The following is a 24733-nucleotide window of genomic DNA, read 5'->3' on the forward strand; positions in this document are numbered from 1 at the left end:
TCCCCCCATCAACAATCACACTACACCACTTATCTTTCACTAGGCATTTAGTATAAAACTACTGATCTCGTTGGTCAGAATCAGTAGATGCAATTTGCGTTTGTAGAGCTCTAAGAACCAGATTTGTGTCATAAACTGGAGCCTCATACCCCTCCTCCTCCTCTTTATCTCCACTCTCATCAAACACAAATACGTCCCCAAACCTCTTCTCCTCTTCAAACAACTCCTCAAGGTCACTACCCGTTTATTTGGACACGCATTTTGATAATGCCCAAACCCTTGACACTTAAAACAACACACCTTGGACAGACTTGTTTCTTTGGTTGAGTTAACTAATTTTGGGGCAGCCGTAGAATTACTTGAACCTGCGGTACCAGGTGATGTGTTTGGTTTCAAGATAGGTTCGAATTTAGACCAAGACTTGGCCTTACCATCCATACTTGACCCTCCCCCATATTTTGCTTTCCCTTGGTTTTCCAATTTTAAACAAAGTCCACTAAGAGTATCAAAATCAGAATATGGATAAATGTCTACGGTATTGGCAATATTGTAGTTTAAACCCCTTAAAAATCTAGACAGTTTTGTTCCTCAATTTCCTCATTTTCCCCCACTAAGGACAAGTTTTCAAACTCATCAATATATTCAGCCACACTCATTTTCCCTTGCCTCAATTCAGCAATTTTACGATAAGTCGTTATTCTATGAGTTGTTGACACATACCTTTTACGTAGCTTACGTTTCAAAGACTCCCAAGAGGTGATTTTCTCCTTCCTATCACGAATTCTCTTGGACCTCAATTTAGCAAGGCCGTCATCATCAAGATAGGGTGAGAGGTCACCTACATTGAAAGTAGCATGGACACCATAATCTCCCGGAAGCTCGATCTTGTAAGTATTATCATTCACACGTGCAACCACCTTGTAAGGACCTTCAGCCCTAGGTGTTGTGGGGTTTTTCCGGTGAGATACCTTGGAGGTTTTCCGGTAACTTTTAAGGATTTAACAAGATTGTATTTTTATAGAGAGAGAAAGTAGAGAGAAGGCAGAGCAGCAATTGCTCTTGAATGTATTGATTGTGACCCCTTTTTCTAGGGAAGTGGGAATATTTATAGTACTAGGTTTTTGTGGGAATGACCTAATATTCCCCTTACATGATTGGCTGGGGAATGGGAGGAGGACACGTGTCCTTTCTCCTTACAATTCTCTGGTCCCTTTTGGCAATAGTGGGCTATTTGGGCCTATTGTGCTTAGTCATTCACTTGGGATACATACTAATTAAGCCCCTTTCCAGGTATAGGTTTTATACATACATTTATACACACTTAAATACATACATTGTAGATACCTAGATTAATACTCATGCCCCGGAGTAGACTTCGTATGATTTCTGCTTAGGGGGCGCAATACGTGCCATGTGTCACATCCTCATTGGTACACGAAGGCACGGTAATTTTGCCCACAACATTTGCCCCTCAAGAAGGGCATTTCTGGAAACACTTTTCGGGTATCGCTTCTTGACCTTTGATTTGCATCTTCATCTTTGGGTCAGGTGTTGAGGTGGTGACACGTGTCACCTTTCTCCATTTTGCCCCTCCCTATATATATAGAGGGGGGGGGGTAAATTTCATTTTTGTACATTTCGTTTTCACAGAGCTGTCTCATAGGCGATTTCCGGCCACCACGAGACTCATCCTTTTCCTCGTCAAACTCACCCTGTTCTTCGCGAAACTCATCCTGTTCTTCGCGAAACTCATCCTGTTCTTCACCGAGTACTTCGCAGATCTTTCAAGGTTTCCAATGTTGTGGGGTTTTTCCGGTGAGATACCTTGGAGGTTTTCCGGTAACTTTTAAGGATTTAACAAGATTGTATTTTTATAGAGAGAGAAAGTAGAGAGAAGGCAGAGCAGCAATTGCTCTTGAATGTATTGATTGTGACCCCTTTTTCTAGGGAAGTGGGAATATTTATAGTACTAGGTTTTTGTGGGAATGACCTAATATTCCCCTTACATGATTGGCTGGGGAATGGGAGGAGGACACGTGTCCTTTCTCCTTACAATTCTTTGGTCCCTTTTGGCAATAGTGGGCTATTTGGGCCTATTGTGCTTAGTCATTCACTTGGGATACATACTAATTAAGCCCCTTTCCAGGTATAGGTTTTATACATACATTTATACACACTTAAATACATACATTGTAGATACCTAGATTAATACTCATGCCCCGGAGTAGACTTCGTATGATTTCTGCTTAGGGGGCGCAATACGTGCCATGTGTCACATCCTCATTGGTACACGAAGGCACGGTAATTTTGCCCACAACATTTGCCCCTCAAGAAGGGCATTTCTGGAAACACTTTCCGGGTATCGCTTCTTGACCTTTGATTTGCATCTTCATCTTTGGGTCAGGTGTTGAGGTGGTGACACGTGTCACCTTTCTCCATTTTGCCCCTCCCTATATATATAGAGGGGGGGGTAAATTTCATTTTTTTACATTTCGTTTTCACAGAGCTGTCTCATAGGCGATTTCCGGCGTATTCCCACCACCATCAGGCGATTTCCGGCCACCACGAGACTCATCCTTTTCCTCGTCAAACTCACCCTGTTCTTCGCGAAACTCATCCTGTTCTTCGCGAAACTCATCCTGTTCTTCACCGTGTACTTCGCAGATCTTTCAAGGTTAGTTTTCGCCTTTCTTTCTTGTTTTTGTTATCCTCTCGTCATGTTTCTCTTTGTTAGCGGCCGACCTCTTAGTACTAGGTAAGGGTTTGAAGGTTTTATTTAAGCTTTTTCCGCCGTTCATCTTTTGTCGGGGCGGACGTCCAATCGCGTCTTTTTCTTCATTGTTGGTCACTCCTAAGCCGTGCTTCGTTCACTATGTAGAAGGCATGGCTAGAACCAAGCAAACGGCAGATCCTACGCGTCTGCGCTTGCGGGAAGAAGCATCGACACCCCCTAGGGAGAGATATTCTTCCACCGCCCCGGCAGTCGACGAAGAATATGCCGAACTCTTTCAAGAGATCGACGAGTATGTCGAGGCGGGGGAGCAAGCGGCAAGCTCGTCAGAGGGTACAGCGAGCCAGGCAGTGGGGGAGTCAAGCGTCGCTCCATTGTCATCGGCCGCCGAGGAGCAAGAGGCTGCTCCCCAGCCTATTAGGCCCAGAGGGCGGGAGGAGGCCCAATTGCTTCCGTCAGAGATTCACCCAGACGTGGGCTGGATGCGGTGGCTAGACAGGCACGGGGCCAAGATGAGGGATGACCTCTGCGTGGGGGAAGGGTACCAAATGCGCGTGCCGGCCGGTCTGGACTCGACCGTCAGCCTGCTTGCCGAGGGAGAATTCCCCGTGTATGCCGCATCCATCAAACTCGGCATGAGATTCCCTCCACACCCCTTCGTTGTGGAGGTGTTAGATGGTTTTAACATTGGGGTGGCCAAGCTGACCCCCAACTCATGGGCGGATATCTTTGGCTATATTGCCAAATGTGCGCTGAACGACGTGGAGCCGTCTTTCAACGCTTTTCTGCATCTGGTCTCCCTCTCTCGTTCCCCCAGTGCCGCCAAAGGGTGGTTTAATCTGAGCAGCCGTGGTACCTACCAGACAGTGGTCGGCAAGCTCAGCAAATGGCATATGTGGAGGAAAAGGTGGGTCGTGTTTTACACGGACGACCAGGAGATGTATGAGAGGATGAGCCGCTGGAACTGCAACGCCAACTATATGGACCGTGACGAGCCCCTTCCACCCCTTACTGCCGAAGAGTGGGATCAGATAATGGTCCTGTTCAGGGCCAACACTTACCACTTAACAGTGGACAAGAGTTTCCATGTGCCGGCCGAGTGGTTGCCGCACATTAGCCAGTTTCGGAACGAGGCCTTTCTAGCGGCCGTAGGCTTAGGATATTCTATGACTCGAGGTTGTATGCCAATTTATGTGCCGCTCCGCCTTGGTCTATTCATTTTTCTAACTTTGGATTTCTTTTGTTCACAGAGGAAGGAATGAGCAAGTTATCGGCGGCGGATACCGGGAAGGGCGATATGACCGATTGGATGGCGGACATCTATGAGGCCAAGATGCAGAAAGCCAAGGCCGAGTTGGAGGAGAAGGTGAGTATTCTCTTAGGTTGTTTTTGCAAGTTAAGCTTCCCCCGTCCAGTGTCTACAGTGGACGTCTTTTTAGTGACGAGCCGATATCCTGACATGTGACCCGTGTTTGCTAAGGTAGGCCTCGTCACTTTTTAATGACGGGCCCCTTAGTTAGTGTTTTTCCTGCGGTTGCCAAGGTGCGCCTCGTCACCTTTTAAGACGGGTCGTCCCCTTTTTTTTTACAAGTGACTCGTGGTTGATAGGGTACGCCTCGTCATTTTTGAGACGGGCGTCCTTTTTAATGACGAGCCACTATTCTGTGAGTGACTTGCACTTGATAAGGTACGCCTCGTCATTTTTAAGACGGGCGTCCTTTTTAATGACGAGCCACTATTTAGTGACTTGTGATTGATAAGGTACGCCTCGTCATTTTTGTGACGGGCGTCCTTTTTAGTGACGAGCCACTATTCTGTGAGTGACTTGTGATTGATAAGGTACGCCTCGTCATTTTTAAGACGGGCGTCCTTTTTAATGACGAGCCACTATTCTGTGAGTGACTTGTGATTGATAAGGTACGCCTCGTCATTTTTAAGATGGGTGTCCTTTTTAATGATGAGCCACTATTTGGTGAGTGACTTGTGATTGATAAGGTACGCCTCGTCATTTTTGAGACGGGCGTCCTTTTTAATGACGAGCCACTATTCTGTGAGTGACTTGTGATTGATAAGGTACGCCTCGTCGTTTTTAAGATGGGCGTCCTTTTTAATGACGAGCCACTATCTGGTGAGTGACTTGTGATTGATAAGGTACGCCTCGTCATTTTTGAGACGGGCGTCCTTTTTAATGACGAGCCACTATTCTGTGAGTGACTTGTGATTGATAAGGTACGCCTCGTCATTTTTAAGATGGGCGTCCTTTTTAATGACGAGCCACTATTTAGTGAGTGACTTGTGATTGATAAGGTACGCCTCGTCGTTTTTAAGATGAACGTCCTTTTTAATGACGAGCCACTATCTGGTGAGTGACTTGTGATTGATAAGGTACGCCTCGTCATTTTTAAGATGGGCGTCCTTTTTAATGACGAGCCACTATCTTGTGAGTGACCTGTGATAAGGTACCTCTTGTCATTTTTGAGACGGGCGTCCTTTGTAATGACGAGCCACTATCTGGTGAGTGACTTGTGATTGATGACGAGGCCCAATATTTGACTGTCCTTTACTTTCTTTTTTAGCAAGCTAAGGACGCGGCTAGGGCGTCAGGGAAGAAGAAGGGGACGACTCTGTCCCAGCTGAAGAAGAGAGCTGTGCCAGCTGGCTCGGAGACTCCGAGTACCTTCAAAAAGCCCAAACCCATACCCCGCCGTCTCGTGAAGAAAGACGAGTCGAAGGTTGCTGAGGGGGGTTTCCCTGATGACGCTGAGATTGGCGTGGACAAGCCGTCTCTGGTTGTGGACTTGGTGTCCAAATCGAAGTCCGGTGGGCATCCGGACGAGCTGGAGGACCCTCTTTCTGGAATCCCGGCCGACGTCCGCTCTCAGATACCTGCGGAGGTGGCCCGCCGAGCTAGGTCGTCGGGCGGTAAGTATTATTCGAACGTCGTTCAGACGTATCGAGCCTCCTCTGGCAGTTCTTCTTACTCTCCGCGTCATCCTAAGGCCGTTGTTTTTCCTATAGCCAAAGACAAAGGGAAGGATGCAGCTGCTGCAGAGGACGAGAACGTACCCGCTACTCCCCACTATTCGTCAAAGGATAGGGTGGCTATATGCCGTAAGGTTTTTAAGGCCGTCCCCACAGAGTATGTTGCTTCTCTTCCTGGCCGCAAGACTGACGCCCAGTTTGGTGCGATCCAGGCCACTCTTCTCGACGTAAGTCTATTTCCAGCTTGCTTGTACTTGTCTTCTCTTTTAGAGTCATTTACTAACATGTAGCTCCTTTTGCAGTTGTTCTGCCACATGGAATTCTGCAAGAGTTGGAAGACCCGCACTGCTGAGGAGCTCAAAGCTCAGGTGGCTGAGTCCACCCACCATGGCGACTATGCGTTCAAATCCATTGAAGAGGTCCGCCTGCAGATGCAGACGACCATAGACCTTCAAGCAAAGGAGGTAGCTGCGTTGAGGTCTGACAAGGCCGAGCTGCTTAAGAAGATCTTGGCGCAGGACAAAGACATGGTGGCAATGGTCGAGGAGGCCAAGACAGCGGCGGCGGAAATATGGACGCTTCAGGACCAGTTGCGGGAGTACCCTCAGGTCAAAGAGGCGGCTGAGGAAGCCGAGCATCTTCGTGGGGAGCTGGAGACGGCCAGATCGCAAGTTCGCATCTTGCGTGAGCGTCTTCTGGAATCCTATGATCAGGGGGAACAAGCGACCAAGGACGCTGTTAAGCACGCCTGGGAGAGCCACATGTCAGAGTATGATCTTGCGTGGTTCCAGCGGCGAATGGAACACAGTGCCGATGTGTTGGCTGCTGAGCGTCTTGGTCAGCCGCCCCCTGAGTTTGTATCATCTGATGATGAGGACGATGCGGCCGCTCCCTGATTTGCTTCCTTTCCCGCTCTTTAAAATTTCATTCAAGTGTTCCCGTGCATAAGGGCAAAAAACAATTATTTTGTTAAGTTTTGGCGCTGCTGGCGTCTGTACCATTGTGCCTGCTGAGCACACAACAATTTTCTTTCTTTTTGTTTTTGAATTCTGAGCTACTTTTACACGCCTTTCTACGGGCGTTGTTTTATAAGTAAATAGGTTGTTTTTGATGCTTCTCTTATCTCGCATTTATTTGCTCTTCATAATTTGATTATTCCTTAGTCAATAGGCTTAATCAATAGGTATGGTAGCCAAGGTGCAACTGAGTGTACACTAAGCACGTTGGTGCCGCAGGCAACTGAGTTTGCGCTAGGCACTACTATGGTCGTCTCTTTCTTTGGCGAGCGTGTCTATAACGATATTGATTGACGCAAGTCAATCAATAGGTATGATTGCCGCTAGACATGCTCGTCAAATGGACTGGACGGCCAAACGTTCGTGCCGCCTAACTTCTGAGCAAACAACCTTTGTTTCGAAGTTAATCGTGCCGCTGAACTTTTGAGCGAACAACCTTTGTTTCAAAGTTGTTGGTGCCGCTGGCAACTGAGCATGTGCTAGGCCCCACTGTGGTCGTCGCCTTCTTTGGCGAGCGTGTCTATAACGATATTGATTGACGCAAGTCAATCAATAGGTATGATTGCCGCTAGACATGCTCGTCAAATGGACTGGTCGGCCAAACGTGCGTGCCGCCGCACTTTTTAGCAAACAACCTTTGTCTCAAAGATATTGGTGCCGCAGGCAACTGAGCATGCGCTAGGCACTACTGTGGTCGTCTCTTTCTTTGGCGAGCATGTCTATAACGATATTGATTGACGCAAGTCAATCAATAGGTATGATTGCCGCTAGACATGCTCGTCAAATGGACTGGACGGCCAAATATTCGTGCCGCCGCACTTTTGAGCAAACAACCTGTCTCAAAGTTATTGGTGCCGCTGAGCTTTTGAGCAAACAACCTATGATTTATGGTTATTTGTGCCGCTGAGCTATTGAGCAAACAACCTATGTTTCAAAGTTGTTTATGCCGCTGGGTGCTGCCGCACTTTTTAGCAAACAACCTTTGTCTCAAAGATATTGGTGCCGCTGTGCTTTTGAGCAAACAACCTATGATTTTAGTTTATTTGTGCCGCTGGCACTTACTATGCCGTACTGGTTGGCCAGTGGCTTGCTATACTGGGAAGGGAGTTGGATAGGTGATCAGCCTACAACTTGGTGCTAATCTGGGCCACTTCTTAGGCTTCAAACAATTAGTCTTGCTGAGAGTTTTTGCTAATCTGGGCCACTTCTCAGGCCGTCATATAATTAGGCTTTGGTTATGCATTGGAGTGTACATTTTTATATTCATTGTGCGAGCAATAAATATTACGAGATACATAGAGTAGTATTATTTATAACTTTGCAAGGCGAATTTAGCCGGTTACAAAAGGAGTTACTACCCTACTATGACCATTAGAGGCCGCCCCTTGGGCAATGGATCGTGGTAAGTAAGACAAAGCTTAGCACATATCTAGAAGAAATACTTCTTGAGATTGTCGGCATTCCAAGTGCGCAAAATAGGCCGGCCTTGCATGTCTTGAATGCGGTAGGTTCCATCTCTAACCTCATCATAGATCTCGTAAGGTCCCTCCCAAGTGGGCGTCAGCTTACCCTGTTCATTTGCTCGTCCTGTGGACTCCATTTTCCTGAGGACAAAATCTCCCACTTTGAGCACTCTATTAGAGACTCTCTTGTTGTATTCTCTTGCCATCCTTATCTTGTACAGCTGTTGCCTGAGCGCTGCATTTCCTCTAACCTCGGGCAGAAATTCCAAGGCTGCTTTCATTGTCTCCCAGTTAGCATTTTCGTCATACAGCATGACTCTCAACGTTGGTTCACACATTTCTATGGGTAGGACAGCCACGGCGCCATAGGCTAGCAAGAAGGGTGTTTCACCGGTTGAATTCTTAGCCGTGGTGCGGATGGACCATAAGACATTTGGCAGCTCATCAGCCCATAGACCTTTGGCTTCGTCAAGCTTCTTTTTCATTCCTTCGGAGATAATTTTGTTGAACGCCTCAACCTGACCATTGGCTTGGGGTCGTCCGACTGATACAAAACAAGTGTGTATACCGTGATCTGCCAGCCACTCTTTCAGCTTAGGCGTCTCAAACTGGGGCCCATTATCGAAGACGATAGCCTGTGGAATCCCAAAGCGAGTCATGATGTTCTTCCAAATGAATGCTCTCACATCAGTAGTTTTTATGTTTTTGAGCGCTTCTGCCTCCACCCATTTGGTGAAGTAATCTACAGCAACGATGACATAACGCCTTCCTCCTGGTGCGGTCGTAAATGGGCCTAGAAGATCCATCCCCCATTTAGCAAATGGAATTGGGCTTGTAATGGGCGTCAGAACTCGTGCCGGTTGGTGTATTAGGTGAGAAAAACGCTGGCATTTGTCACACTTCTTGACCAGTGAAATTGCGTCCTCCTTAAGAGTCGGCCAGTAATAGCCGGTTCGAAGTGCCTTTTCAGCCAAAGTCCTTCCACCAATATGCGAGCTGCACAACCCCTGATGAAGGTCTTCTAGAATTTCCTGCCCCTTCTCAGGTGTTACACATCTTAACAAAGGACGGGAGTAGGCCTTTTTATAGAGGGTGCCGTTCCACATTTCAAACCAAGAACATTTCTTTTGAAGTTTTGCCGCTTCCCTTGAGTCTTCGGGCAAGACTCCATTCATTTTGAAGTTTACTATGTCATCCATCCATGTGGACGTTCTGTCAAGAGTTTCCACCTCCATTTGCTCAACACTTTTGTGCTCTTTTACCTCCCAAAACACGTGCCGAGGGGTATCACAAGACGCGGAGCTTGCCAACTTTGACAGGGCATCAGCTTGGTTATTTTCCGAGCGAGGGACTTGCCTTACTTCAAAACTTTTCAGTGGCTCTACTTCCTGATGGACGGCCTGCATGTATTTGACCATAGTCGGATCCCTAGCTTCGTAGGTCCCATTAACTTGGCTCACAATCAGTTGGGAGTCAGATAGTGCTACAATCTCCTCGGCGCCTGCCGCCTTACACATTTTAATGCCACAAAGCAGGGCTTCATATTCGGCTTCATTATTTGACGCCTGGAAGTTAAATCGCATAGCATACTCAAAAGTATCTCCTTCTGGGGAGTGACAGATTATCCCTGCTCCACATCCATTCTGTGTGGATGAGCCGTCTACATACACTGTCCACACCGTGTTTGTATTCTTGGCAAAGTCTGGCCTCGTCATTTCAACAATAAAGTCGGCACATGCCTGCCCCTTGACAGCTTTCCTCGGCTCATAAGTGATATCAAAGGCGTTCAGCTCTATTGCCCAATTCAGCATTCGTCCTGACGCCTCCAGCTTTGTGAAGGGCAGTTTGAGCGGTTGATCTGTGTAGACCACTATTTTGTGAGCTAAGAAATAAGGACGGAGCTTTTTGCTGGCCATGAACAGAGCCAAGCCAAACTTTTCCACTGTAGGGTATCTAACTTCAGCATTTTGAAGAACATGACTGACAAAGTATACCGGCATCTGTATTCCCTCCCTCTCTGTCAGTAGAACGGCACTCAACGAGTGCTCGGACACGGCGAGATACATGTACAAAGTCTCTCCTAGCAAGGGACTAACAAGACGAGGCAAGGTATGCAAGTGCTCCTTTAATCTGACCAATGCCGCCTCGGCCTCGTCCGACCATTCAAACTTGGCCTTCTTTCTGACAGACCTAAAAAAGTAGTGGCACTTGTCTCCAGCCCTGGAAAGGAATTTGCCCAGGGCGGCCAAGCAACCTGTGAGCCGCTGGACCTCCTTCACTGTCTTTGGTGAGCTCATATCAATTACTGCCTGGATTTTGTCTGGGTTGGCTTCAATTCCTCTTTCATCAATCAAGAAACCTAAGAATTTGCCTGCCGTCACCCCGAACACACACTTCTTAGGATTCAACCTCATGTTGTAAGCTCGAATAGTCTCAAATGTCTCCCTGAGATCAGTTATGTGCGCCGCCCTCAGCTTACTTTTTACGATCATATCATCAATGTAAGCTTCAATATTTCTGCCGAGCTGCTTAATGAACACAGTGTTAATAAGACGCTGAAAGGTGGCCGGTGCATTCTTTAACCCAAACGGCATCACCTTGTAGCAGTAAAGGCCTTGCTCAGTAACAAATGACGTTTTTTCCTGGTCGTCAGGCCACAACGGAATCTGATGAAACCCTGAGTAGGCATCCATAAAGCTCATCATAGCATGCCCTGCTGTAGAGTCGACGAGGCGGTCAATCTTGGGCAATGGGAAACTGTCCTTTGGACATGCCTTATTGAGGTTGGTGTAGTCAACACACATTCTCCAGGTACCATTAGGTTTTTTGACGAGGACCACGTTAGCAACCCAGTCGGGGTACTGACTAGGCCTGACGAACCCAGCCTCCATCAACTTTTGTATTTCCGCGGCTGCCGCCTGATTTCTATCTTCCCCATGGTTCCTTTTCTTCTGACGAACCGGTTTGAAGTTTGGGTCCACATTCAGCTTATGGACGGCCACAGCAGGGTCAATACCCGGCATTTCGTCCACTGTGAAAGCAAAGATATCTTCAAATTCTTTCAAAAGGTGGACCAACTCTGCCGCCAGCGGGTCGTCAGGAGAAATCCCGATGGGCACTACTCTGTCAGGTTTATCTGTGTTTAATACCACATTGAAATGGGCCCCAACAGGCTCTGGGCGTCTCTCTTCCATGTGCCCTGCTGAGATAGTTAATGTTTCTTTGACGACCTTGGGTTGCGTGTCGCCACATTTTCGTTTGTTGCTCGATGTCCCTTTCTCTTCACCCGTCCCCCATGCTTCTGGACTCAAGGTGGTTAGGTAGCAATCTCTAGCTTGTTGCTGGTCACCATGTATAGTGCTGACACCCCCATCGTCACAAATGAACTTAAGAAGCATCAGATGAGTCACAATGACAGCCTTTGCCCTATTCAACGTGGGACGCCCCAAGATGATGTTATATGCCGTCAGGTCTTTCACTATGAGAAAACGGACATCCATTTGCCGAGATTCCTTTTTATTTCCCATCCTCAGAGGAAGGGTAATTATGCCGACTGGGTGGATGACACTACCTCCGAAGCCTATAATGGGATAGTGGATTTTCTCAATCTTTGAGGAATCATGTTGCAGCCGATTCAAGCACTCTAGACTAATTATGTCCGACGAACTTCCTGTATCAACCAAAATACGCCTAACCCTCAGGTTAGCAACTTTTAACTCAATTACCAAAGGATCGTCATGCGGGGTGGAGATTTTCCCACGGTCGGCCTCGCCGATTTCAACTTTTGGAAACGGGTCAACTGTGGCCTTGCCGGACAGCATCACTTGCCCCAATCGCTTGGCATAATCCTTCTGGCCCCTCATGGTCGGCCCGCCGGCGGCCAATCCTCCTGAGATGACTGCCACGCACTCTGGGTCGGTACGATTCCCATCTTCCTCCGAGGGAGGGGATTTGTTTTTCTTGTAGAAGGGTTTGCCAGAACCTCTCGTGTTCCTGCTGATATAACTTTTTAAGAATCCCTTGGTGGCTAGGCCATCCAATGCCCTTTTCAAGCTCTTACATTCATTGGTGTCATGCCCAATGTCACTGTGAAAGTGACAGTACAGTTTGGGGTCCCTACTTTCTGGTGGCGACTTCATGGGAAATGGACGATCAATGTCATATTTGGACCCGACGTCCATCAGAATTGTGTACATGTCTGTGTTATACTCGAATCGCTCCCGATCATAAGTTCTGGGCCGTTTCTGACCTGCCGCTCCGGGGGCCCTGTCTGACTCTTTTGCAATAGCCCACGTCCCGTTAGGCCGGTTCTTCTTTTCGAATTTCTCCTTTTTTGCCGCTAGCTCGGCGGTATCACTTCCTCTAGGATCTTTCGGGACGCTGCAAATCTCTGTTGCATGAATGAAGGCCTCGGCCTCATCCAGCACTTCTGCCATTGTTCGGACGCTTTTCTTTACCAGATCAAACTTGAAAGAGCCCTTTTTAAGCCCTCGAATAAAGTTATCGAATGCAACACCATCTGGCAAATCCGGAATTTGCCCTGCCTCTAGATTGAATCTCTTCACATAACTCCTCAGGGACTCGTCCTTCCCTTGCTGAATCCTACTCAGATGCATGCTCGTCTTCTTCTCTTCCTTGTGAGCCATGAACCGAGTAGAGAATAATAGCTCGAGCTCCGAAAAAGAGCGAATAGTTCCGGCTGGAAGTCTCTCGAACCACTTAGATGCTACTCCTTTGAGTGTGCCCGGAAAATACTTACACCAGGTTGAGTCAGTTGTTCCTTGGACATACATGTGATGCCGGTAAACCAAGAGGTGCATGTCCGGATCTGTGGTACCATCGTAAGCATCAATGTTGGGCGGCTTGACTTTGGGTTCCCTCGGGGCTCTCATGATGGAGTCTGCAAAAGGGGTGGTGTGCCCTAGGGCCATGTTGGACACCCCCTCCTGAATGTGATACACAGGATCTTGACGCCTTGAGTAGGGTAGCCGCTGGGAAGACTCGCGTCCGCGAGTTTGACGGGTTGGACGGGTGACCCCTGGACGCGCCTGGCTCAGATGCGTATAAGTTGGATGAGGGAGAGGTCTATCCGGCATGACGGGGGTTGACCCCGTGTCAGAAAGTTCAGACTCAGAGTCAGGCAATTGCTCTGCGCGTGGCTGCTCACGTCCTCGGGACGTTTCTCCGATCAGCCGCTGTGGCATTCGGCGTGGTAGGTAAGACATTGCCTGATTGGGCTGACTTGCTGGCGGCTGTCTCCTCAGGTCCTCGCCTGTCAGCCTGGTCCAGACATTTGGGGGGCGCAAAGAAAGTGTTGGCCTATTGCTTGCCGGCCTCTCATGATTTGCAGCCACAGCAGTGGTGTAGATCAGCATACTCTTCTGTACCTCAGCATTAACTGTCTTTCCCACATCAGCTTGGAACTCAGCCAAAATAGCCCGAAGAGCACCCACAGAGACAGGCATATCAGGGTTCTCCTCTATTACCGTATCCACCCGAGGATCCAGGTGTCCTCCAGGAGGGGTGCGATTGGCCTGGTCGTCCTCCTCGCTGAGCACCTCTACCTCGGCAGCGTGACGAGGGGTGTGCCCGGCCGCAAATATACGCGCGGCATCTTCGGTGATTCTTGTGGCCGACGTATGATGTTCAGCCGGCATTTCTCTTTCGAGGGGTGGCCGCTCTACTCGCGTAGGCCGCCCAGTATCGTTGTCCTGTCGTTGATCTTCCATGTTACCGTACCTCCCCACAGACGGCGCCAAATGTTGTGGGGTTTTTCCGGTGAGATACCTTGGAGGTTTTCCGGTAACTTTTAAGGATTTAACAAGATTGTATTTTTATAGAGAGAGAAAGTAGAGAGAAGGCAGAGCAGCAATTGCTCTTGAATGTATTGATTGTGACCCCTTTTTCTAGGGAAGTGGGAATATTTATAGTACTAGGTTTTTGTGGGAATGACCTAATATTCCCCTTACATGATTGGCTGGGGAATGGGAGGAGGACACGTGTCCTTTCTCCTTACAATTCTCTGGTCCCTTTTGGCAATAGTGGGCTATTTGGGCCTATTGTGCTTAGTCATTCACTTGGGATACATACTAATTAAGCCCCTTTCCAGGTATAGGTTTTATACATACATTTATACACACTTAAATACATAAATTGTAGATACCTAGATTAATACTCATGCCCCGGAGTAGACTTCGTATGATTTCTGCTTAGGGGGCGCAATACGTGCCATGTGTCACATCCTCATTGGTACACGAAGGCACGGTAATTTTGCCCACAACACTAGGCATAAGCTCATTCTTGCGTTTGCTTGGAAAATGGTCTTTCCTCAAATGAACCCAAACAAAATCACCTTCGACAAACACCCGAGGCTTGCGATTGTTATTTGATTTCTGTTTATAAGAGGCATTGATAGCTTCAATACGGCCACGAACTTGTTGGTGCAATTTCATCATACATTTCAACTTGGCATCGGCATCTTCGTGAACCAACTCATCTTTCGGCAATGGAATCAGATCCAATGGAAAATATGAATTAATCCCATATACCACTTCAAATGGAGAATGACCAGTAGCATAAGTAGGAGAACGATTATAAGAAAATTCAGCGTGAGCAAGTTTGACATCCCAATCCTTTTGCGTCTTACTTACCAACCCTCGTAACAACGTTCCCAAGGTTTGATTTGTAACCTCCGTTTTCCCATCAGTTTGAGGGTGATGTGAAGTGCTAAACAACAATTTCGTTCCCACCTTTCTCCACAATGTATTCCAAAAGTAACTCAAAAACTTGGAATCACGATCCGAAACAATAGTCTTGGGAATTCCTTGCAAACGAACAATCTCTTTATAATACAAATCAGCCACATTACAAGCATCATCTGATTTGTGACAAGCAACAAAGTGAGCAATCTTGGAAAATCTATCAATAACGACCATGATAGCATCCTTACCTCTTTGAGTACGAGGAAAATCCACTATAAAATCCATAGAAACATCTTCCCAAGGACGAACCGGAACTGGTAATTGTGAGTACAAACCGGGCTTGAAAGAACTCTTCTCCTTCACGCATCTGAATCTGATGATAACAACTCCGCAAATCAGTTTTTGAGAACAACTTCGAAACATGGAGGTCATCTAACATATCATCAAGTCTCGTAATTGGAAAACTATACTTGATGGTAATGTTATTCACAACCCTACTATTAACACACATACGCCATGTCCCATCTTTCTTAGGCACAAGCAACACCGGAACATCACATGGACTCAAGCTTTCTCTAACATAGCCTCGACTCACAAGTTCATCAATTTGTTTTTGCATCTCCTTTCTTTCCTTCGGATTGCAATGATAAGCAGCCTTATTAGGCAAACAAGTTCCTGGAACAAGATCAATTTGATGTTCAATACCACTAATAGGAGGCAAACCTGGTGGTAATTCGTCGGGAAATACATCCTTGAACTCAAAAAGCAACTCGGCAATGGGACTTCCTTCTTTCCAATTTTGCCCTTTGATAGAACTTTCCTTAACCACGAGCACTAGCTAACATGGTGAGATTCGGCTTCTTTTTTTGCTGCACACTCATGGATCGAACCGCTTGTGATGACATAGGCTTTAGCAAATTCTTCTTGCCTTTGTCTCTCAATTCATACTCGTTGCTTCTCCCCTTGTGAACCACATCCCTATCAAACTGCCAAGGCGTCCCAACAAAATATGACAAGCATCCATAGGAATAACATCACAAAGAATCTCATCCACATACGAACCCATAGTCAAACCAACCCTTACTTGTGATACGTGTCGTTTCCCGTATTAAATTAAAAACCTATCTTAGACCTTCAAAAATATTAACAAGTAGTAAAAGGATAAGAAAGGGTTGATCCCACGAAGAGACTACTAATTTCTAACATCAAAATTTAACTAACCAAACGAGTCTTACATCTAATCCGACATAGTTATAGCATACCTACCATATACAATTATATACCTATTCACAAAGAGGGGGGGGGGTATTTAAGACTCACTTAAACGATCTACGTAAAAGCTAAAGAACTAACTAAACTAGTTATTTACAAGTGACAAGCAAACAAGCCCAATTGGTATGGTTTGATTATAGGAAGGCCAGACAATTTAAAGTCCATTTTCCAAGCAGCCTAATCTCATTTAACACTTAGTTTGGGAAATAGGTTGTGAACTTACCGCCGCGATAAATCTAACCCTAATAAACTAGTTTCATTACTACAATCCATATACTTAATAAAATTAAAGTTGATGTGGCCTAAAATAAACGCCACCTAGGCTAAACCGTAAAGGCCCATTATGAAAGCCTAAAAGGCCTTCCGGAAGGTCTTGAGGCCCTCTTACTCAGAAGGGACCCATTTCCACTGATTACAAGAAGCCCAAAACACCTAATAAGCCCGCCAGGCTCAAATCAATCCCCCAATATTTACGCAAGACACGTTTCCTGATCTTAAGAAACCATCCAATCAATGCAGGACCAGCTCCCAAGAAACCCTAGCACTATAAATAGTGCAGATCCCTAGGTAAACGGGACAATCAATTCATTCCCACCAACTTAGCACTAACTTTGCTCTGCCCTCTCTCTACCAATTACTTCTCTCTCTAGCATATACTTACTTAAGCATCAGAGGGAATATTCCTACGGGAATATTCTTGTTTAGCAGGTTGCCAGAAGTTCGTGCCAGGTCATACTTGATACCTCCGAGGAACGTGACGCGTCATCACCGTAAAAGATCCCACAAAATTTGGCGCCGTCTGTGGGGAGGTATAGATCATGGCCGAACTACACTCTGACAGAGAGTACACTGGTGAGGGAGAAGAGAGGCGGCCTCTCGAAAGGAGCCAAAGGCACATGGAAGAAGCCAATCGAATCGCAAATGCAGGAAACACACCACGTCGGGTGCAGGAGGCTGAGGTGGTTGTAGAAGAAGAACCAATGATAGAGGCGTCTCCGTCAGGCGGCCACCTAAGCCCCAGCGTCGGAGACGCCGTGCTAGATGAGAATCTAGACTTGCCGGTCTCAGTGAGATCTTTACGCGAGATCTTAGCAGGATTCCAACAGCAAATGAATCAAACTTTTCGACAGAAGATGAGCACCACATTGCAAGATGAAATTTGGAAAAATATGCTAATCTACAGCGCTGAGAGGACGGCTCCACAGAGACCCCTCAGCCTCGACGTCAATCGGATAAGCAGAATGCCACTCAGATCCAATGTATGGAGGGCTGGAGAAGGCTCTCGTCCACAAGCTAGCAGGGGAGTCAGCCTTGTGCCTGAGCGCTCGGGAAACGGCCGCGACCCCCCTACTTTCTTACCTCGAAGGGACTCGGTCATACGACCACCGTCTAGGGGAAGCCCACCAGCTGTCTTCCGGCCCGCCTCAAGGCGTCAAGAACATTATGAAGCTAAATCTAAACTATCAAACACTGGGTCCACCCCTGTGATGGAAGATCCTCCATTTTACCCCTCTACTCGAGGACAGACCCAGATGACGCCCAACAGGGTAAGCATGCGCCCCCGCCTGCTATCCAACCGCCGTGAACCAACTTATCACATCCAGCAAGGGTTTAATAATCTGACACTAAGGCACATGAGTACCCCCCTTCTCCGAAGAGATCATGAAGGCCCCGAAGGAACCCAAGGTAAAAACTCCTACCATTGAAGCCTATGACGGGACCACCGATCCTGATATGCACTTAGTCGCATACCGCCATCACATGTATGTTCAAGGAACCATTGAAGCCACTTGGTGCAAATACTTCCCGGCCACTCTCAAAGGAGTGGCGTCTAAGTGGTTTGAACGGCTGCCCCTAGGGTCAATTGCCTCTTTCAACGAACTACAAACTCTGTTCTCCACAAGGTTCATGGCACACAAGGAAGAAAGGAAAACAAGCATGCATTTGGGACGGATCCAACAGGGGAAAGATGAATCCCTAAGAAGCTATGTGAAGCGTTTCAACTTAGAAGCCGGACAGATCCCAGACTTGCCCGATGGCGTCTCCTTTGATAATTTTATCAGAGGATTGAAGAAGGGATCCTTTTAGTTTGATCTGGTCAAGAAAAGCGTGAGGACTATGGCCGAAGTCTTGGACGAGGCCGAAGCATTTATCCATGCAACAGAAATATGCAGCGCGTCAAAGGAAGGAAGGATTGGAGAAACAACATACTCCTCCGGAAAGAAAGATAAAGTGGACCGAAAAGCCCCACGAGTAAATGGCACATGGGCCCTCTCAAAAGAGCATGATACCAACTCTCATGGGCACAAGAGAGAACGTCCGCAGGAAAGGGAATACTTTGAGTATAACACAGACCTCCTCACAATACTGAAAGACGTCGGAACCAGGTTTGACCTTGAACGGCCTTTCCCCATGAAATCTCCTGCTGAGGGTCGAGATCCCAAGTTATATTGCCAGTTCCATGAAGACATAGGACATGAAACTAAGAATTGTAGAAGCTTGAAAAGGGCTTTAGACGGCCTAGCCTCCAAAGGATACCTCAAGAACTACTTACAGAAGAATGCTCATGGCTTTGGAAAAAACCAATACAAAAAGAACAAGTCACCTGCCTCACCTACGGAGGAACAGCACAGCGATGGGGGGTTTGTAGCCGTCATATCTGGAGGACCAGCCGCTGGAGGACCCACCATGAGGGGACAAAAAGATTATGCTCGTCGCCTAGGACAAGTAATGCTGTCGGCAAAGTCACCTATGGATCCATTCCCACGGATAGAGATATGTGAGTCAGATGGTGGACGAATAGCCACTCCGCATGATGATCCTCTTGTGGTCGAATTCAAGATATCCAACATGAGAGTCAAACGCATTCTAATAGATACCGGAAGCTCGTCCGACATAATGAGCCTAGAATGCCTCAATCGCCTAGCGCATGATCCCAAAACCATTGAAAGTATTCACTATCCCATCATTGGCTTCAGAGAGAGCATTATTCACCCTGTGGGCGTCATCACTCTGCCGGTTCGAATTGAGGATAGGAAAAATGGACGAAGGATGGAGGTGGACTTCCTGATTGTTAAGGACTTGACAGCATACAATGTCATCTTGGGACGACCCACCTTGAACAAGATTAAAGCTGTAGTCGTCACCCATCTGATGCTTTTGAAGTTTGTGTGCAATGATGGAGTGATAGGCACCATACATGGAGACCAACAACAGGCTAGGGACTGTTATTTGACGACCCTCAACCCGTCAGCATGGAAGCGAGATTCTGCCGAAGCCAGAGGCAAAAGAAAGCATGAAGACGAACTGCTAGCCGCCAAGGAGAGTAAACCGCCCAAACAGAAACGGTCAAGATTGAGGAAAGTGGCTGAAAATAGAATATCATTAGGTTAACTATTGTACCCAGAGCCTACAAAACGACCTAGCTATTGTACTAGAGCCCACAAAACGGCCTGTAAATGCCCGCCTAAGACGCGGTGAATTTAGATTGCAATTTAGTAAATGAATATTTTCTTATCTGACAAATACAAGTCTCAGTTAAACCCTTTAAAAACACTAAGGGGTGGAGAAACCCACAAGAAAACAAACTCCAAATGGTGGCGTCAATATTTACTAAATAAACGACGACCCTAAAAATACCATGTGAACAAACACAAAAGACTCGACAAGAGCAGATATCCAACATGACGCCTCCTCCTTGGAAGGCGTCCAAAAAAAAGGGAGAAGACTCAACAAGAGCAGACATTCAACATGAGGCCTCCTCCTTGGAAGGCGTCTAAAAAGACTAATCGATTGACGGCCTGAGAAGTGGCCTAGATTAGCGCCTCAAATTAGGTTGATCACCTAAAACACTGAGGTTCCCGTCCATCAAATGGACCCATAAAGAATTCCTAAGAAATCAGTAACGAACTGAAATGGAATTAAAGTAAAACAAGTGCACGAAGGCACAAAATGTTTATACATGCGCTCATAGCGCAAACAAACCAACACAAATAAATGCCAAAAGGCATCAAAGTTATTACAAACGCCCACGGCGTCATTCAAACCAATTACATAAAAGGCTGCTCAAGGATGAGGGGCGGTTGAACTCCCGTCCTGGACGTCTTGGCCTTCAAGGGAGTTCACTTCTTCCTCCTCCATGTCCTCCTCCTCCCCGTCGCTAACGAACTCAGGGGGATCTAAGCCTAGGCGTCTAGTCGTCGAAACGGCCATCTGGTAGGAGATGCGACGTTTGAACCCGGAAAAGTCCTTCCCATCCATAGACTGATCCCATGCCCTTTGGGCATTCTCCAAGATGGACTCTTCGCCTAATTTGAAAGAGCTCGCTGCCTCTTTGTGCACGGCTTCAATCTCACCCTGCATAGCCTTGAGCTGACCCTCCAGGACGTTCACCTTGGATGAGAAATTGGTCACCCGCTCCGAGACGGAGGAGTACTCCTTTCTCAGCACGGCCAGCCTCTCCTCATGCTCCAGCAATTTCTGTTCGTAATTCTGGGCGTCCTCCTCAGCCTTCTTCAGAGCGTCCGTTTCGGACTTAATCTTCGCATCCGCGTCCACGTTGATCAATCTGGCCGTCCTCTCAGCATACTTCTCATGATCCTCAATCTGGTCCTTATGCTTGAGCATCTCATTATGCATATCGAAGCGATAGTTCCTACTCTCGGCACAGCGGATTAAGAGCTGCCGAAAACAAAATAGAGTTAACAAAAAAAATAGTAATAATAATACACAAGAGAAAAGAAGACCAGGAATAAGTGTCTCACATCAAGTACTAGGGACTGAATGGACCCAAAGAATCCCAAGTCAATCCCGGGAAGTGACCTCACATACTCCTCAGGAATGGCCGCATACACGTCCGAAAGGATCTTATCTTTCGCCTCTGAGCTAAAACCCTCAGAAGGGGGGATGCTCGCCACCTCAGCACGCCGCATCCGTTTGAACATATCAACTAAACCAAACGTCAAGATATCAAACACCATGCAAATACCGAGTTGTCATGACAGATTTAAAGTATAGAAACACTAACCAATCGACGAAGCCGGAGGAGGCATGGAGGCGTTATCAGTAGAAGGAGCGTCAGCCTCCTTGCCCTTACCCTTGTCCTCCTTGGACGAGGTGGTGGCTTCAGCAGCCTCAGCCTGGTCGGCCGCTACTTCGTCAGCAGCCGCTCTGGCAGCGGAATCTCCTTCGGTGTCCACCTGGGGAGAGACTTCCTTATGCTCAGACGGAGGAATGGACGCCTGGTTAAGGAGAACCTCTCCCCCAGCCAGAGGAGCAGATGGTTTTGACAGCGACGGCTTTGTTGCAGCATCGGCCGTACCCATCTTCTTAAAGAAGGGCCGCTTTGGCTTAGGAGCCACCATCGAAGATGCAGGACGCTTCTTCGTAGCTGACGAAGTGGGCTCCTAAAAAATGTAAAAAGTAAACGACCAAGTCGAAATCTGAAAGGAATACAGAGGCATATTAAAAGCACACACAAAAAAAATACCTTGGCGACGTCACCAGAGGCACCCTCGTCGGACTTCTTTGAGGATTCCTTCTTCTTGGCCTCCACGGTCTTGAGAATGTCCTTAGTGTATACCTCGGACAGCCAAGCGGGTACGTCCACTACGCCCTTGTCCTCGGAGGATAAACGATCCATGGCAAAATCCACAGAACCAAGGGTTAGTAGAAGAAAAAAGAACAACGATGTTCTATGGAAAACTACCTCTACTTAAATAGGGACAAAGACCGACGGCCGAAAGAAAGACTATGTTGGTGAACTGGCCTACATGGGGGAGCCAAGCATTAGGCACCCAGGCATGGCTCTTTGACGACAGCCGATACATCTCGGCCTGAAACAAGGGCTTTATGAGTCCCCAATCCCTTGACGAAAGGCGGGGGAAGGCGTCATCCCTAGATAAATAACGGGGCCGACGGTTCCACCTAGAAAGACGCCTTGAAAGAGAGAGGTCTTCCATTCGAACAACAGACCAATTCTTCCTCCACCAAACCCAGCTAGAGGTCTTACCCACCACCGTCTTATATCACCCACGGCTGTAAAGGGTGAACCATCCCTGGGGAGAGCGAGAGGAAGGGGCAATAACTACAAGACGAAGGAAAGCAGGAAAGGAAGGGGTGATGCCGCTCAAAGCACATTTGGCAATAAATCAAAAAACGTTTGCCTAAGAGTTAGGCGTCAGTTGAGCAAGGCCAATATCATACCCCTCTAGGACGTCCATCACAAAGGGAAGCAAAGGAAATCTAAGACCCAATCTAAAGGCAGCAGTATAGACAGCAACCTCTCCCTGAGAGAGTTGGTCCACAAAATCATGGGGTCGAGGGCTCCTAAGACTAAAACCTAGGGGCAGAAGCAGAAAACGCTCAAAGTCACGTCCCTGCTCCCTCAGATACCTCAGCCATTTCATGCTGGGAAAGATGTCAGAAGGAAACAAATTGACATCCTCTTTCCCCCGGACCATAGGAGGAAGATTTTTTTACAAACTCCTCGTCCGAAGAACTAGAGGAGTCATCTTCAAAATCCTCGTGCGGAACGCGAGGACGGCAAGCCACGTTTTTCCTTTTCCTAGAAGAATGTGCTGTTCTTACGGCCCTGTCTCCTGTATTACGAGAGGAGCGGACTCCACTCCTATCTCCTTGAGACGGGTTCAAAAAAGGAACCCTATCGTCCCTCTCTCGCGGTGTAGCCCATGCACGCACGTTGGCTGTTTGCCTAATTCGAGCCATGCCGTCCTGCATAAGGAACAGGACGCCTGACTTTAGCAAAAGAAAGAAAGAAAAGGGCGTCATAACCCACAGGACGCCTCCCCAGGACACTATAAACGATAAAAGAAAGGAGACCCATAAGCATATAGAAAACAAGAGTTTTGATAGAGAACTTACCAGAAAATGATCAAACTGATGAGAAGTCTGGGCAAATGTTCTAAAGCCTCAAGAACACTGAACAAGAATCCAAGAACACTCAAACGCAAGCACAAGCAGATCTTTGGCGAATCGAATTCGCTTTCTCTCTCTAGGAAAATTGCTCTGAGGTAACAAAGGGAAAATGAGAGAAGTTCTGAAGGTTTTAAAGGAAAAACTAAGCTCTGAAAAGCCCTCACACGTGGCACGTTCCCAGGATAAGCAGCCTACCCCACATGGGTGAGGGGCATCCTCCTTGAGGGGCAAATGATGTGGCCTAAAATAAACGCCACCTAGGCTAAACCGTAAAGGCCCATTAAGAAAGCCTAAAAGGCCTTCCAGAAGGTCTTGAGGCCCTCTTACTCGGAAGGGACCCATTTCCACTGATTACAAGAAGCCCAAAACACCTAATAAGCCCGCCAGGCTCAAATCAATCCCCCAGTATTTACGCAAGACACGTGTCCTGATCTTAAGAAACCATCCAATCAATGCAGGACTAGCTCCCAAGAAACCCTAGCACTATAAATAGTGTAGATCCCTAGGTAAATGGGACAATCAATTCATTCCCACCAACTTAGCACTAACTTTGCTCTGCCCTCTCTCTACCAATTACTTATCTCTCTAGCATATACTTACTTAAGCATCGGAGGGAATATTCCTACGGGAATATTCTTGTTTTGCAGGTTGCCAGAAGTTCGTGCCAGGTCATACTCGATACCTCCGAGGAACGCGTGACACGTCATCACCGTAAAAGATCCCACAACAAAAGTGATCAGCTCACTCCTAACAATACTAAGTCGTTTACTCTAAATAACCGCTTAACGCCGTGTCAAGTAGTAATCTAGCATAGTCTAATTACTCCACACCTGTAATCGTGCACTATCACAAATATGAAGATTAAACCTAGAGCAATGAATCCAACAATCATATGAATTGAAAAAATACCAAACTCAACATTAATCAGAAAATACTCAGCGTTTTTTCGAGTAAGACAAACTTCCAGGAACATGAAAACTAAAATTAAATTTGAGTGTAATGAATTGTAAATCCAAAAAAAGAACAATACAAGTACTCTCAATTGGAAATAGAGAAAGAGAAAACTCATTGATTAGGAGCTACACCGCATCAGCTGCCTTCGAGTTCGCCGTCAATGGAGGTCGCACACCTTCAATACCGTCAATTCACCAATCGAATCTATCAAAACCTCTTATTCTTTGCCGTGTTTTCTGTGTATGGAAACTCAACAGGGAAAGTGAATTTATACCTCTAAGTGCGTGGAGAACAAGGAAATTAACCGAGATTTTTGCTTTTGTTTCCAACTGATTCGTAGCTATCTTTGGAGTAGAAGTAGGAGATGAAGGGTTGTGGGTAGTGATAATAGCGAGAAAGGTAGGTGATAGGAAAGAATGAGTCAAAGTGATTACTCTTAATTACCTCACGTATTAATGTGAGATTCCCATCTTATGGGATTTCTTTAATTTGAGTGGGTCATTCTTAATTCACAATTGTTTTAAACATGGGCTTCACTTGACAAGTTTGGACTCTTCTACACTTCCCCTTATTGATTATAATTGGTAATGACCCGTGAGCAAATAACGGGCTATGGCTTCTCACGAGCTTAGCACCTGTTACATAACCAAGTACTATTTAAGCTAATTTAACAATAAA

At 46.9% G+C, this 24733-nt stretch overlaps 1 protein-coding gene across 1 annotated transcript; it reads right to left on the reverse strand.

Moving 5' to 3' along the window:
- Nucleotides 1-20067: 20067 nt before the first annotated feature.
- LOC130470478 (uncharacterized) lies at nucleotides 20068-23844 on the reverse strand. Its single transcript, XM_056840688.1, has 4 exons — nucleotides 21654-23844; nucleotides 21192-21570; nucleotides 20929-21113; nucleotides 20068-20845 (listed from the first exon to the last, which is right to left on the reverse strand). Exons 1-4 carry the CDS (start codon nucleotides 21804-21806, stop codon nucleotides 20231-20233), a joined length of 1332 nt encoding a protein of 443 aa, XP_056696666.1. The 5' UTR covers nucleotides 21807-23844; the 3' UTR covers nucleotides 20068-20230.
- Between the last annotated feature and the right edge of the window lie 889 nt (nucleotides 23845-24733).

This window comes from Spinacia oleracea, chromosome 3, assembly GCF_020520425.1.
Source record: "Spinacia oleracea cultivar Varoflay chromosome 3, BTI_SOV_V1, whole genome shotgun sequence".
NCBI classification, from domain to species: Eukaryota; Viridiplantae; Streptophyta; class Magnoliopsida; order Caryophyllales; family Amaranthaceae; genus Spinacia; species Spinacia oleracea.